Source organism: Dipodomys ordii, unplaced genomic scaffold, assembly GCF_000151885.1.
Source record: "Dipodomys ordii isolate 6190 unplaced genomic scaffold, Dord_2.0 Scaffold22, whole genome shotgun sequence".
NCBI classification, from domain to species: domain Eukaryota; kingdom Metazoa; phylum Chordata; class Mammalia; order Rodentia; family Heteromyidae; genus Dipodomys; species Dipodomys ordii.
This window is the reverse complement of record NW_012267238.1, coordinates 11,638,809-11,654,293: the sequence shown is the minus strand read 5'-3', so window position 1 is coordinate 11,654,293 and position 15,485 is coordinate 11,638,809. Positions and strand designations below refer to the sequence as shown.

At 38.3% G+C, this 15,485-nt stretch overlaps 1 protein-coding gene and 1 pseudogene across 1 annotated transcript in view; both read right to left on the bottom strand.

Moving 5' to 3' along the window:
* Nucleotides 1-15,485, bottom strand: part of Ankrd42 (ankyrin repeat domain 42) — a 53,405-nt gene that overhangs the window by 37,225 nt on the left and 695 nt on the right. The window contains exons 2-4 of the mRNA XM_013013978.1: nucleotides 11,482-11,492; nucleotides 10,000-10,181; nucleotides 3,633-3,740 (exon numbers count right to left, since the gene is read on the bottom strand). Of these exons, the coding sequence (XP_012869432.1) occupies nucleotides 3,633-3,740; nucleotides 10,000-10,181; nucleotides 11,482-11,492 (301 nt within the window). The remainder of the gene's footprint in view (nucleotides 1-3,632; nucleotides 3,741-9,999; nucleotides 10,182-11,481; nucleotides 11,493-15,485) is intronic.
* Nucleotides 9,164-9,929, bottom strand: LOC105983875 (annotated as a pseudogene).

Genomic DNA, 15,485 nt, shown 5'->3' with positions numbered 1-15,485 from the left:
CAAACAGAGACAGACAGAGAAAGAGAGAGAGAGGAGCCAGACACCTTACCAAAGAAGATATATGTGTGGCACACAGGATATGAAAAAATGCTCCATATATCAAATATGATCAGGGAAACTCAAATTAAGATACCACTACCTACTTATTAGAAAAACCAAAATTATTAACACCAAAAATGTCAAATGCTGGCAGAAATGAGGAACAACAAGTACTCTCATTTGTTGCAAGTTAGGAGCTAGCTTAAAAAAATGGTACTATTTTGGTTAAAAAGAAAATGCAGTTTCTTTTTTTTTTTGGTCTGGTTGTGGGCCTGAGCACTGTCCCTCAGCCCTTCAGCTCCAGGCTAGTGCTCTACCACTTGAGCCACAGCACCACTTCTGGCTTTTTTCTTTTTGCTTATGTGGTGCTGAGGAATTGAACCCAGAGCCTCAGGCATGCAAGGCAAGCGCTCTACCACTGAGCCAACTTCCCAGCCCGAAAATGCAGTTTCTTAAAAAAACTAAATATAGCCAGATATTGCTGGCTCAACCAGGAAAAAGCTTCTTCCTTCCACCATATCCTAAGTGTCTGCTTAGAGTGCCCAACTATCCTGGAAACAAAGATAAAAGGCAATTTTCTTTCTCCTCAAGGAAGCCATGCTTTTGAGGAGATAAGCAAAGAAAATTATTTCTGAACAAGAAATACACATTAGGATCCATGTTGGTGGCGCACACCTGCAATCCTAGTTACTCAGGAGGCTAAGACCTGAGGATCCATAGTTCACAGCCAGCTTGGGAAGACAAATCTGAGAAATTATCTCCAACTAAGCAGTAAAATCCTAGAAAACTAGAGGTATGGCTCAAGTAGTAGAAGGCCAGCTAACCAAAAATGCCAAGCAAGAGCTCCATATGGGGGATAGTTGGACACATGGACACACACACACACACACACACACACACACACATACACATACACGCAACTATACATAATCTGATAATCCATAAGTCATACTCCTTGGTTGAAAATTTATGTTTACACAAAAACCTGAATATGAATGTTTATTGCAACCTTATTCATGACTGCCAGAACTTAAAAGCAACAAAGATAGTTTTCAATAGGTGACTGAAAATCAAGCAGTTGTACATTCATACAATGGAACATTATTCAGTACTAAAAGAAATGAGTACCAGATATGCTATTGCATGTCTATAATCCCAGCACTTTGAAAATAAAGCAGGAGGATCACAAGTTCAAGGCCAGGTTGGGCTACATAGTGAGACACTGTCTGATAAAACAGGAAGAGAGAAAGAGAAAGATGAACTATCAACCTATGAAAAAACATGTATTTTATTAAGTGAATGAAGATAATCTAGAAAGGTCAAGTTCCATGTAATTTTAATTATATAGCATCCTGGAAAAAGCAAAATTACAAAGAGAATCAAAAAAATTAGTGGTTGCTAGAAAATTGGCGCTATGCCTCAAGTAGAATGCTCACCTTGAGCTGAAGAGTGCAGGGACAGCGCCCAAGCCCAGAATTCAAGCCCCGAGACCAACCAAAAAAAAAAAAAAAATTTAGTGGTTGTCAGGGGTTAGGAGGAAGGGAAGGATGAACAGATGGAGTACAGAGGAATTTTATTAAAGTGAAACTACTCTATATGATATTATAACAGTAGAGATATCTCTAGATAAAGATAAATATATAATACAGATATCTCAAAACCAATAGTGAACTCAAGTGTAACCTACAGACTTGGGATGATTATGAGATGAGGTATCAGTATAGATTTACATTTATCAGTTAAGAAATCAGTTCTTCCACTCATCAATGAGAAATCCCTGTACCTCCTGCTCAACTTTGCTCAAACTAAAACTGTTCTTAAAAAATAAAGCATTTCTTTTAATAAAAAAAAACTATCAAATTTTTACTTTTTGATGCTAAGAATTTAATCCAGGGCCTTCACCACACTAAGCATGTATTATATCACGAAGATTAGTTTCTTCCTCAGCTTTCCTCTCCCCACTATTTTTCCTTCCCTCCTCTCCTCTTTCTTTCTCTGTCTTCTTTTTTTGTGTTTTTATCTTTGTGTTGAGGCAGTGGCTCATTATGTAGGTCAAGATAGCCTGGACTCTCTCGATAGCCCAAGCTAGCTTTGAACTTATGGTTCTCCTGTCTCCCCTTCCAGAGTTCTAGGATTACAATAGGGTATCACCAAGCCTAACCCTTCCTCTCTCTTTTAATCAATCTTTGCTTATCATTATCTCGACAAAGGATTCCTCAGCTATAACTATTATGAAGGGTTTTAGAAAGTATGATTTCCACATTTTTGTCTGATAAAACTAGCAAATAAATGATATATTGAGCACTTACTGTGTTCCAAAATAACGAAAAATTATAAAACTTAGAAATGTAGAAAATTAGAACATAAACATAGATAAAGATAATCAAAAAGCCTGGCACTAGTGGCTCACGCCTGTAATCCTAACTACTCAGGAGGCTGATATCTGAAGATCCTGGTTCAAAGCAAGGCCAGGCAGGAAGTCCAGGAGATCTCCAATTTATCAGCAAATAACCAGCAGGGGAGTTGTAGCTAACTGTAAAGCAGCACCTACCAGCCTTGAGCAGAAAAAGCTAAAGGAGAGCTCAAAGCCCAGAGTTCAAGATAATCAACAATACATAGCAGTCCATAATAAGGAAAAGCTAGAATCACTATAAAGGATCGCTATACCCACAAACACACCAAAACAAAGTACAACAGTGTTGGGAATGTGGCTTAGTGGTAGAGTGTTTGCCTAACGTGCGTGAAGCCCTGAGTTCCATTCCTCAGGACCACATACATAGAAAAAGCTGGAAGTGGAGCTGTGGCTCAAGTAGTAGAGTGCTCTAGCCTTGAGCAAAATAAACTCAGAGACAGTGCCCATGCCCTGAGTTCAAGCACCAGGAGTGACCAAATAAAAGTACCACAAAACCTCTGAGAAGGAAGAAAATGATAATCAAAGCACAGGAAATAACTTGAAGTAACAGCTGGCAGAAGAAAGCATTAAGTAAAGCTTTATTTGATCCTGATGGCCTCTGAAGTTACTTCTGTAGTCTTCTCTTTCCTTTCATTAGCTTCTTAAATTGACACCCAGTATTTGAGGGTTAAGATTTGAACATGTTAACAAAGGAGGAGGCAACAAAACTCAATAGGAAATGTACTCATTACCTTGCTCGTGTAACTGTAACCCCTCTGTACAGCATCTTTACAATAAAAAACATTTTAAAAAGATTTGAACATGTTAATTTGGACTACAGCAGTAAGCTATAAAGTAGATAATACTCTGAGAATATTGTGAAATCTCTCACAACAACCACCCAAAACAGCTACGTACTTCACAGATTAAAGGATCTCTGGTTCATGTCATTTGTCTGAATTGGTAATTATTGCCAACATATCAATCACTGGAAACAACTAATTTCTATATGCTAAGGTAATTGAAATCACTGAATTTTTAAAATGTAAGCCAAGCTTCCTCTTTACCTGACATATAACTATCTTTATAATAACAATAAAATATTATAACAATAAAATATAATAACATATAAATATATGTTATATAAATATATAAAATATAATAACAATAAAAATTTTTAAGTAAGCTAAGTTATTATTACCTGCATACAAGCATCCTGACCCCTGATTGCAGCTATGTGAGCTGCTGTCCAACCTCTCGCAGTACTTTGTGTGACATCAGCTCCATGCCAGAGCAGCCAATGAAGACACTAAGGTAAGAAAATAACCATGTTAACAAGAGACAAATTGAATGTTGTATTTTTTTTAGCTTTTAAAGTTAGTCCACGATAATGAAATTTCCAATGAAAAACATCATAAATGACTGAATAAACCAGAAAAATAAAAGCAAGGACTGGAAGATTGGCTCAAGTGTAAAGAGCACTTGCCTAGTTAGCACAAGGCCCTCAGGTCAAACCTCAAAACTGGAAGAAAAAAAATAGGAAAACAGAAGCACAAGCACAGCCACATGATATGATTTGTCTGTCACAGAAATCAGAAAACAACAAAATATTTTAAAAGGCTCAGTCTCACTAATAATCATAGGAATTTACTTATTCAATAAGTATTCATGGGCATTGTTCAGATACTGGAGAATAAATCCACTTTAAACTTTCATATATTGATTTGACATTGCTCTTCATATGTAGAAACAAGGTTGCAAGGATATGAAAATAAGTATATGTGTGCTTTATTTAAAAAAATCCTGCCCAGCTGTTTTACAAATTGGCTATATTATCTTACATTCTCAGCAGCCAAAAATGAGAATTCCAGATTCCCCATATTCTTAGCAATATTTGGTATCATCTTTGGGGGGATGTTTTGTTTCATTTTTGACATTCTTGTGGCTTCAGAGTGGCATCTCATTATAATTTCAATTTGCATTTCACTAATGGATAATGATATTGAATATTCAACTGCCATCTATATGTTCTCTTAGAGAAAATGTCTATTTTACTTTTGTGTGTGTGTGCTGGTACTAAGACTTGAACTCAGGGCCTCCAGCTCTCATTTAGCTCTTTTACTCAAGGCTAGCACTCTAGCACTTAAGCTATAGCTCCACTTCTGGCTTTTTGCTGGCCAATTAGAAATAAGTGTTTCTCAGACTTGTCTGCCCTGGTGGCTCTGAACCACAATCCTCAGATCTCAGCCTCCTTAGCAGGTAGGATTACAAAAGTGAGGTACTGGCACTCAGATATTCACTGTTTTGCCCATTTATAGATTTGTTTGTTTTACTGTTGAGTTCTGAGAGTACTTTATTTAAGCTGGCTACAGTCCTTAGTATATGATTTGTAAATATTTTCTCCTAGGTTTTCTTCTATAAGCTTTACAAATTACAATTTTGCAAGTTTTATACTTATTTCTTGTCTGTTTTGAAAAATTTTAGATATGGTGCTTTGTGTGGGCCAAGGTTCATTTTTTGTTGTTGTTGGTCATGGGGCTTGAACTCTGGGCCTGGCGCTATTCCTCAGCTCTTTGGCTCAAGGCTGCTTAGCACTCTACCACTTGAGCTATAGCGCCACTTCCGGTCTTCTGGTGGTTTTATTGGAGATAAGAGTTTCACGGACTTTCCTGTCCGGGCTGGCTTTGAACTGGGATCCTCAGATCTCAGCCTCCTGATTAGCTAGGATTACAGGCCTGAGCCACCGACGCCCGGCTAAGGTTCATTTTTTTTTTACATATAAATATCTAATATTGGGCTGGGAAGGTGGCTCAGTGGTAGAGTGCTTGCTTTGCATGCAGGAAGCCCTGGATTTGATTCCTCAGCATCACATAAAGAGAAAAAAGCCAGAAGTGGTGCTGTGGCTCAAGTGGTAGAGTGCTAGCCTTAAGATGAAGAACTCAGGGACAGCGCCCAGGCCCAGAGTTCAAGGCCCATGACTAACAAAAAAAAATCTAATACTGCCAGAATCACTTAATAAAAATATTATCTGTTCCCCATTAAAATGAATTTGCATCTTCATCAAAAATCAATTTAACAACTGAGCACAAAAATGTGAATCTAAAGTCACAGTTAATCAGTAGGTTGAGATCTGAGGATCATGGTTCAAAGTCAGCAGATTTTCATCTCCAATTAACCAGAAAAAAAGAGGAACTGGAAGTGAGTCTCAAGTAGTAGAGATCTAGTAGTGAGTAGAAAAAGATTCATGAGAGCTTAAGGCCCTGAGTTTAACTCTTACTACTAGCACAAAAAAAGTTAATATAAAAGTTATTTTTTTTAAGTCTGAGCAGAGACATCAGTGGCCACACACTATGGGGGAAACGGACTCCCACAATTAGTCCAAGCAGGTTACAACAAACAGCCAGCAACAATCACCATTGGGCAGGGAAGAAGGATCTGACGCCAGCATATGGGGGGCAAAGGGGGGATCGGTCATGAGGCCTGAACTCTGGGCCTGGGCACTGTCCCTCAGCTCTTCAGCTCAAGGTGAGCACTCTACCACTTGAGCCACAGTGCCACTTCCGGTTTTCTGAGTGGTTTCTTGGAGATAAGTCTCACGGACTTTCCTGTTCGGGCTGGCTTTGAACCTGTGGCCCTCAGATCTCAGCCTCCTGAGTAGCTAGGATTACTGGTGTGAGCCACCAGCGCCCAGCTGATGTCAGCATTACTTTATTCTCTAAAATGCCCAGTTTTCAAAATGTCAAGTAAAACCTTAAAAATTCTGAGACAAAGAAAAATGACTAAGGTATTAGAGTTAGCAAGATTTCAAAGCAGCTATTATAAATATACTGAAGGGGCTGGGAAGGTGGCTCAGTGGTAGAGTGCTTGCCTTGCATGCATGAGGCTCTGGGTTCGATTCCTCGGCACCACATAAGAAAAAAGAAAAAAGCCGGAAGTGGCGCTGTGGCTCAAGTGGTAGAGCGCTAAGCCTTGAGCAAAAGAACTGAGAGACAGTGCCCAGGCCCAGAGTTCAGGCCCCACAACCAGACCAAAATAAATAAATATACTCAAGAACAAAAATTGTATTTAAGAATTAAAGGGAAGTATAAGACTCATCAAATAGAGAATGTAGATAAGCACAGAACAATTATTTTTTAAAGTTAGATGTAAGTTTGTTAGTTGAAAAGTATATCTGAAATAGAATGTTCTCTACAGCGGTTCAATAGATTTCATCTAACAAAAGAAAAAAAATGAAGGGTAATAAAGCATAGTTTTTCATCAGTTGTTAAATCAGTGATTGCTTCATACTATCAGTGTTCAAGGACCCCAAGGCTCATGAAGTATCAAAGGAATAACAAAATGTGAAGGTGCTCCAGTAAACATTTAGGAGGTCATCTTTTAGTATGCATGTAAAAAAAAAACTCTAAACTTTTTGGCTTATATTACTTTAGCTAAGATTCAACAAACTTTTTTGCTTGTTTTGCTTTTGTTTTGCTATGCTGGTACTGGAGCTCAAACTCAGGACCTTTCACTCTTGCCTGTTTTTTTCTCTCAAGGGTGGCACTCTATCCCTTGAGCTACACCTCTACTTCTTCAATAAACTTTTCTTAAACATCTCTATTACTATATGTTCAATATTAAACATACAAATATAAAATTAACTGAAAAAATTCAGCAGTGCAACAAACATTGACTGAAACCTATGATGTAACACCTAAATACTAGACACTATGCTAGGTGTTGTGAAATAAGAACTATGTAATAAACTTAAATGCTACCTTCAAAGAACTCAAATTCTGACAGAAAGCATGACTCAATGTGATAATTACAATTTGGAAAATGAAGATGATTTAGGGGTAGTACTCAGGAATAATTAAGTAGTTGGATGTTACTGAAGGAGGAAACAGAAGTCTTGACAAAGTAGATGCTACCTGATCCAGGCTTTAACCAGAAAACCTGGGGAAAGAGGAGACACCCAGGAAATGAAATAGCATATATATATATGCAGTATATGATAATATGAAACAGTGGACTAGTTTGGGAAATGACAGTTGTCATTTCAGCATAAAAAGTATGACAAGAGATAAAGTTGGATAATAGGTGGACAGAATCAAACAATTCAGGAGACAAAAATGAGGAAGAATCAACTGAGCTATTGACCAGTTCTGACTGTATCAATATGATACTGTCACATATGTTAATAATGTGAAATATCCAAAACAGGTAATAATGGAATACAGATCAAATAGAGATTTGGTGGGGGAGGGACACAGAGAATATACAGAAGGGATACAAGAACATAAAGAACCATTTCTCCCACATAATATGTATTACTGACAGGCAAAGTAAAAATTTCTTGTTTACTTCAATTGAGGCACACAAATAGAAGGAGATTCTCTGAGCCAGACTGGCTTATAGGAAGCAGAAGTCCAAATAAGGACAAAAACCACATCAAATAGTCATGCTCATAGAAAGCTGTGTGTCTGTGCATCTGTATCTGTATATGTGTATAATTGAGTGTGGGTGTGAAGAGGAAGACACATTTATGATTGCCTGTGGCATATGCACCCAAAAATGTAGCAGTTAAAATAAGCACCCCAACCACACTAAGTCTTGATATATGAGAAAATTTCCCATTGTCCTTATACACAGGCCAAGAATAGAAGATAACATGCATAAAAATATTTACTAAGCAGGGGCTGGGAAGGTGGCTCAGTGGTAGAGCACTTGCCTTGCATGCCTGAGGCCCTGGGTTCGATTTCTCAGCACCACATAAGCAAAAAGAAAAAAAAGCCGGAAGTGGCGCTGTGGTTCAAGTGGTAGAGCGCTAGCCTTGAGCTGAATAGCTGAGGGACAGGGCCCAAGCCCAGAGTTCAGGCTCCACGACCGGACCCCCCAAAAAAAAATTTACTAAGCATTGTTTGTATAAGCTAAAAAAATAAAACCATCATTAGAAAAAGGAATAATTAAACTATTTTCGGTCTAGGAATAGACTATTACAATGTTGTTGAAAGAAATTAACTAGATTACATATATTAATCTACATTATTAAAGTTCAAAATCATATCCTTGAACAAATAAAACAAGCTGAAAAGTATACATATAATTTATATAATTTATAAAATCATGCATAATAATAGCAAAAACATAGCTGGGACTAATAAACCCAGTCTACAAAATATTTAACTTTGGAGTTAGAATGAGGAGTGTTCATACCAGAGTTCTTAGGATACAATGTTATATTTTTTTCTAAATATCTGAAGCTATTATAGCAAAAAATGCTAGGACAGGTATTATGTTATCATCTTGTGATTGCTTTTAGAACCTAGGTACCATATTATGAAGAAGCTAGCCTGAGTGACCATAACTCACAAAATGGCACACAAAAGCCAGCCAACTACCAGGTACCTGTGTTAGCAAGGTTTGTGAAAATTCTAGCCCCAGCTCTTAAATCTTCCAGCTGACATTATGGAGCAGAGATAAGCTATTCCTGGGATCCAAGTTATTGGTTCACTAACGAGCATAAATAAGTGGCTATTTTATGACACTGAATTTGGGGATAATTTGTTATAAAGTCCGGAGAGAAACATAACATCCAAACATTAGGCTGAATTGAAAAAACTATTTACAGTACCTAGCATAAGATCCCAGCCCTATTCACTGCAAATATAAAACTGCTAGAGTTATAAAGTTATCTTAGTAGTTTTTTGTTTCACAAATAGCCCTTTTATTTGTCACGATTAAAATTGAACTTTAAACAGATTCTTGGACTGGTCGTTTTTATCCATCAGCTTGCTCAACTTTAGCACCAGTCTTGTAACCAGTAGCTTTTCCAGAACTACCACCTTCACCATGAGGCTCAATAAGTTTTTTCCAATTCAAACTTGATCTTCTTCAGCATTTTCAGTTTGCTAATGAAGACATCATGAAGACTGGCAAACCTTTTCTATGTCTTTCCCAATGCATCTGGAATCAAATGTTATTAGCTACTTCTTTCAAGTCATTTGTCTTCACTTCTTGGGTCATGATTTCCATCATCTCCTTCCAGATCCGGCAGACCTGCTGGTGCTGAGCATAGGAGGTCTTGCAGATCTGATTGTTGGGTTTTTAGTAAAACCAACACAAAAGAGACGAAGCAAATAACCATCTTTAGTCTTCACATCAACATGAGCTTCAATTATGGTCTGCTACTTTTTGACCATAGAACACATTTCGTCTCAGTTGAGATCCATGCCATGGAAGTTGGTGAGGCAGTTTCTTGCCCTGTACAGTAATTAGCTTGAATTTTCTAAATACAACTTCATCATTCTGCAGATCAGCAAGGCCCATCTCAAACACCCAACCCTTGAGGCCATCAGATGCCATTTTGGTTCCTTGGGTCCTTGTGACTAGTGTTTTACAAATATTCCTTATGTTGAACGTGGCCAGTGCTTTCACATCATACCAATCCTTCTTAGAAAACGGATCAACCATTTTCTTCTTGGCTCCCTTGGCCTTTTGTAAGATGCTTGTTCTTCCCTACCACTATGGTGCTGGTCAAAAAGCCAAAAGAAAGCTATCTTAGTATATATATAGAGAGAGCTTCTTACCTCCAAACTTCCAGAATGTGCTGCCCACTGTAAAGGGGTAAATTTATGAAGAAGATCAGCTTCATTAATGTTGGTTCCATGTTCTACAATTTCTGAAAGCTGCTTTACATCTCCAGCTCGTACTGCATCATGAATGCTACCAAAATGCACTTTCTTCTTGGAATCTATTGAAAAGTCAAATGCTTCAGAACCACATACACAAAAAAAGGACTAAACCAATCATTCAATAGAAACCACAAACTCCTATCAGCTTTCCAAATAACTGATTACAGAGATATTTGTGATGAACACCTTAACTCCACTTCCCATTTTAGTTCTGACATGAAAGCTGTCATTCTCATCCTTATAGGAAAAAAACTGAATACACAGACAGAAAATCAACAACTTTCCTTGGACCTGAGAACAGAGACCTCAAAGCTAAATTCCCTTTCAAATATGGAAAAGAAAACATGTACAGACAAATGTAGCTAAGTTCAGCTTACTTAAACCAGAAGCTACTGTAGTAATAAATTGGTACAAGTGCTTGAGTAGTTAGTCTAATGACTTGCTCAGGATAGGACTATCTTAAAAATGGGAAACACAGCCAGGCACCTGTGGCTCATGCTTGTAATCCTAGCTACTCAGGAGGCTGAGATCTGAGGATTGCAGTTCAAAGCCAGCATGGCCAGGAAAGGCCATGAGACTCTTATTTCTAGTAAACCAACAGAAAACTGGAAGTGGCACTGTGGCTCAAGTGGTAGAGTTCTAGCCTTGAGCTGAAAAGCTGAGGGACAGCACCCAGACCTAGAGTTCAAGCCTCATGCCTGCAATCCTAGCTACTCAAGAAGCTGAAATCTGATAATTGAGGTTTAAAACCAGCCCAGGCAGGAAAACCTATGAGGCACTTAACGCCAATTCTCTTATCACCAATTAACTACCAAAAGCCAGAAGTGGAGGTATGGGTCAAGTGATAGAGCACTAGCATTGACTAAAAATGCTAAGGGACAGAGCCTAGGCCCTGAGTTCAAGTCCAAGTACAAGCACACATACACACACACACACACACACACACACACACACACACACACACACGCAAAGAAACTCTTAGGGTCTTCACTCTTAGAGAGGCCCTATATTTTTACCTTCAGAAACCCCACAGAGTATCAGTGTAAAAACCCAAGAACAAATCACTTCATATCATGGCAGGGCAAATAGAGCATGACAACTTTGGACAAAGTATACTCAATCAATTCTTTTTAACAACAGCCAACTCACCAGTGAAAAAATCACCAAGCTTTATTTCACATATACAGACATATTTTATCAATATTTTTATTTTTATAAACATGGAGACATTATCTAGTTTACTGGACTGTGAAGTATTTTAATGTGCACTGTAAACCAGCAACAATAAAATTATCTAAGCATTAATAGTTACTGAAGAAGGAATATTTCAATCAAAACATTCTCTTAAAAAAAAGACAAAAAAGCAAGATTCCTAACCTCTACTTGTACTGAAAACAGCCAATATTCACGCAAATAAGCTATGTACACTTGTACTAGCATTTACTTGTATGGATTTCTTCTAATTTCTTTTTGAGATAGGATTCCCTTATGTTATTTAGATTAAGCTCAAACTGCTAGATTTCATTGATCTTCCCACCTCTGTCCCTCAAGCATCTGGGACTGCAGGCACATACTACCAAGCCCAGTAATCAAAGGCTAGAATCATATCTTACAATAAAAGCATACCATATACTAACCCTTAGCAAAAGATTTACATATACTCAAAATTTCTATCATGTACCAAGCACATGTATTATAAAAAAATACATGTGGATTTTATACATTTCCCCAGAATCTTTTTGGATAAATGTAATGAGGAAATAAAAGCTAACAGCAGTGAGGATTAGTAAAACTAAGAATGGGGGAGGGAAAGCAGGAAAAAAATGAGGAATAGGGTAAAAAGTTTGACAAAAAATGTACTTATTAACTTGTTTATATAACTGTAACCCCTCTATACCTCACCTAGACAACAAAAAATAATTAAGAACTACTAATCAGCTGGTGGCTCTCACTTGTAATCCTAGCTACTCAGGAGACTGAGATCTGAGGATTATGGTTCAAAGCCAGCCCAAGCAAGAAAATCCATGAGACTGTTATCTCCATTTACCTACCCCAAAACCAGAAGTGGAGGTGTGGCTCAAAGTGGCAGAGCACTAGCCTTGAGCAAAGAAGGGACAGCAGCACCCAGACCAAGCCCCAATACCAACACGCAAAAAAAAGGACAAATCAATGACATTATAGAGAAAAAGGAAACAAGAGCAAGACCTCGAAGAACAATAAGAATATATACAACTGGGAAAGGGAGCAAGAAAGACACAAACACTAGTAAATGTTCAATGATGCTAGTCCACTGGGTTAGATCTTTGTTCTTCACCTTTAAACTACTATAAATAGTATTTCCAATCTACTTTATACAGAAATATAATTCTTGGCCACTTCAAGTCTCTTCTCTAGTGGTGACTGGTGGCCACAGGTAGTCTATAGAACAAAATCCCAACGCTCAACATGACAGTTCATTTCCCCCATCATTTGACCCCCCACCTAATTTTAAACCCTTTTTTCTCATCATATTCCATCCCAATTCATTCTTTAACCCACCAATCCTTTCATTTAAGATTAATTTGATGATTAGTAAAAGTATAAAAAGATGAAGACATGATCTCTATCCTCAGGAACTCATAGATAAGAAACAAACACAAATTATAAAACAATATGACAACAGCAATGACAGAAATATCCATGAGAACTTATGGACACAGATAACTTCCAGCACAGGCAGGGAAGGAAGGAAGGAGCCTTTCTAAGATGAAACTTCAAGAATTAGCAAGAATTTGCCATTCTAGACAACATAAACATCAGGACACAGTTTGAAAAACAAGAAATTCTACAGTTGAAGCATAAAATGGAAGAGATTGGAATCCAACAAAAGACAAACTTTTGATTGTTTCAAATTTCTAAAAAAATCTTATGTGCAAAATGTAGAAAATTGAGGGACTTTAAACAGAAGAATTATAATACGCAGCTTTGTAATGCTAATATGAATGGCAGTAGGGGAAATTTATTGACTAGTGAGCAAATGAGGGATTCTGTAAGAAGACAGCTATTAGGATCTAGACCAGTAAAACTGAGACTTTGACTAAGATAGTGGCAATGGAACTGAAATGAAGAAAGATTGAACAAATATTGAAGAACATAATATGAACTAAATTTTAATAGTTATAGTGATTGAAAATAGGGAAGAGGCATGGTGTAACTCCAACGTGTATTAGCTTAGTCACTGGAGTGCTATGGTGATGTAAACTGAGGTAGCAAATACTAAAGGAAATGAAGACATATGAACAAAACTACATTTTATAATGTTGATCTTCAAGTACTCAAAGATTACCAGAACAGAAGTGTATAAATAAAAAGAGATGTACATTTTAGGTGCCAATGTTAGATTTGTCTTAGCTTTTTCTAAGCTGTGTGTAGTGGTACATTCCTATAATCCCAGCACTAGGGAGGCTGAGGCAGGAGGAGAGAAATTTGGTGGCCTGTATGTGCTACATAGTGAGTCACAATCAAAAGGAAGAAAGACAAGGGCTGGGAATGTGGCTTAGTGGTAGAGTGCTTGCCTAGCATGCACAAAGCCCTGGGTTCAATTCATTGGTACAGAAAAGGCCAGAAGTGGCACTGTGGCTCAAGTGGCACTAGCCTTGAGAACAAGAGGCTCAGGGACAGAACCCAGGCCCTTAGTTCAAGCCCCGGGGCTGGCAAAAATAAAAAAAAAGGAAGAACAGAGAGGAAGAAAGGAAAGAAACAGGGAAGGGAAGGGCAAGGGGGGAGAGGGGAAAGCTGAGTGCCTGTTGTTCATACCTATAGTCCTAGCTATTAAGGAGGATGAGATACAGAAGATCATGATTTGAAGCTATCCTGGGCAGAAAAGTTGTCAAGACTCTCTCTCAAAAATAGCCAGGGAATAATCAAGAAATCTAAAAACAACAGATGCTAGAGGGGATGTGGCCAAAGGGAACTCAACTGCACTGTTGGTGAGAGTGTAAACTTGTTCAACCACTGTGGAATTATGGAGGTTCCTCAAAAGACTACACATAGATCTCCCCTATGACCCAGCAATCCCACTTCTGGGCATTTACCCAAATGATCATAAACAAGGCCATGCTAAAGCTAACAGCATAACTATGTTTATTGCAGCATTATTCACCATAGCTAAGATATGGAACCAACCCTGATGCCCCTCAGTAGATGGATCAAAAAATGTGATATACATATATGAATTCTATGCTTCCATCAGAAAGAATGACACCGCCCCTTTTGTTAGGAAATGGAAAGACTTGGAAAAAATCTTATTAATTGAAGTAAGCCAGACCCAAAGAAACATAGGTCCCATGCTTTCCCTCATTTGCAATAATTAGTATACATCTAGGATAATTTTATCAGATGAGCAGAAAAGCTCAAAAGCTATGTACATATGAACATATAAGATGATGCTAAGTTGGATTCAAGAGATCTTTGTTGTTGTTTTTAATGTGACTTTTTTTGTTTCCTTTGTATTTTCTTCCCCTATCCCCTGTTGTCACTGTACTCGATTAAGGTACCCTGCATCTTGTATATACATCTGTCTGATTTGGGGAGGGGAAACAAGGACACAGGATGACCCTTTGCAACAATGATACCCACAAGACAGTATATTGGAAATGAACTTTACAACTTGGGGGAGGGGGGAGGAATGAATGAAGTAGGGGAGGGAAGGAATAGTGGGAGAGGGTAACAATGCCTGACAAGAAAAGTACTCATTGCCTTACTCATGTAACTATAACCCCTCTGTACAGCATCTTTACAATAAAATACAATTTAATATATAAATAAATAAAAATGAGAGAGGTAAAAAAAAAAACAAAAAACGGCCAACTAAAAAGCTAGGCTAGGCACGCTCGCACCAGTGCTTCCCACTTGTAATCTAGCTGCTCAGGAGGCTGAGATCTGAGGATTGTGGTTCGAGGCCAGCCTGGATAGGAAAGTCCCTAAGACTCTCATCTCTAATTAACCACCACTAAGCTGAAGTGGAGCTGTGGTTCAAGTAGTAGAGCGCTAGCCTTGAGAGGAAGGAAGAGAAGAAAAAAAAGGTCAGGGACACTGCACAGGCCCTGATTTCAAGCTCCGGAACCGACACCGACACCAACACCGACACACACACACACACACACACACACACACACACACACACGGGATTTATAAATCTGAACAGTTCATGTCAAACTGCTCTTGAAGACTGAAGGGAACAGTGCACATTAAAAAGCAAGGGGGAAAGCTGAAATGAGAGGGGATGCGGGAAGGGCGAATGGCTTTGGGAACTGATGAAAATAAGACGGCAGGGGAGCGACAGGGTGAGCGGGTGCTGGGGCTGCTGCGGGCTGAAGTGAAGGGAGCGAAGGGAGCGGGGG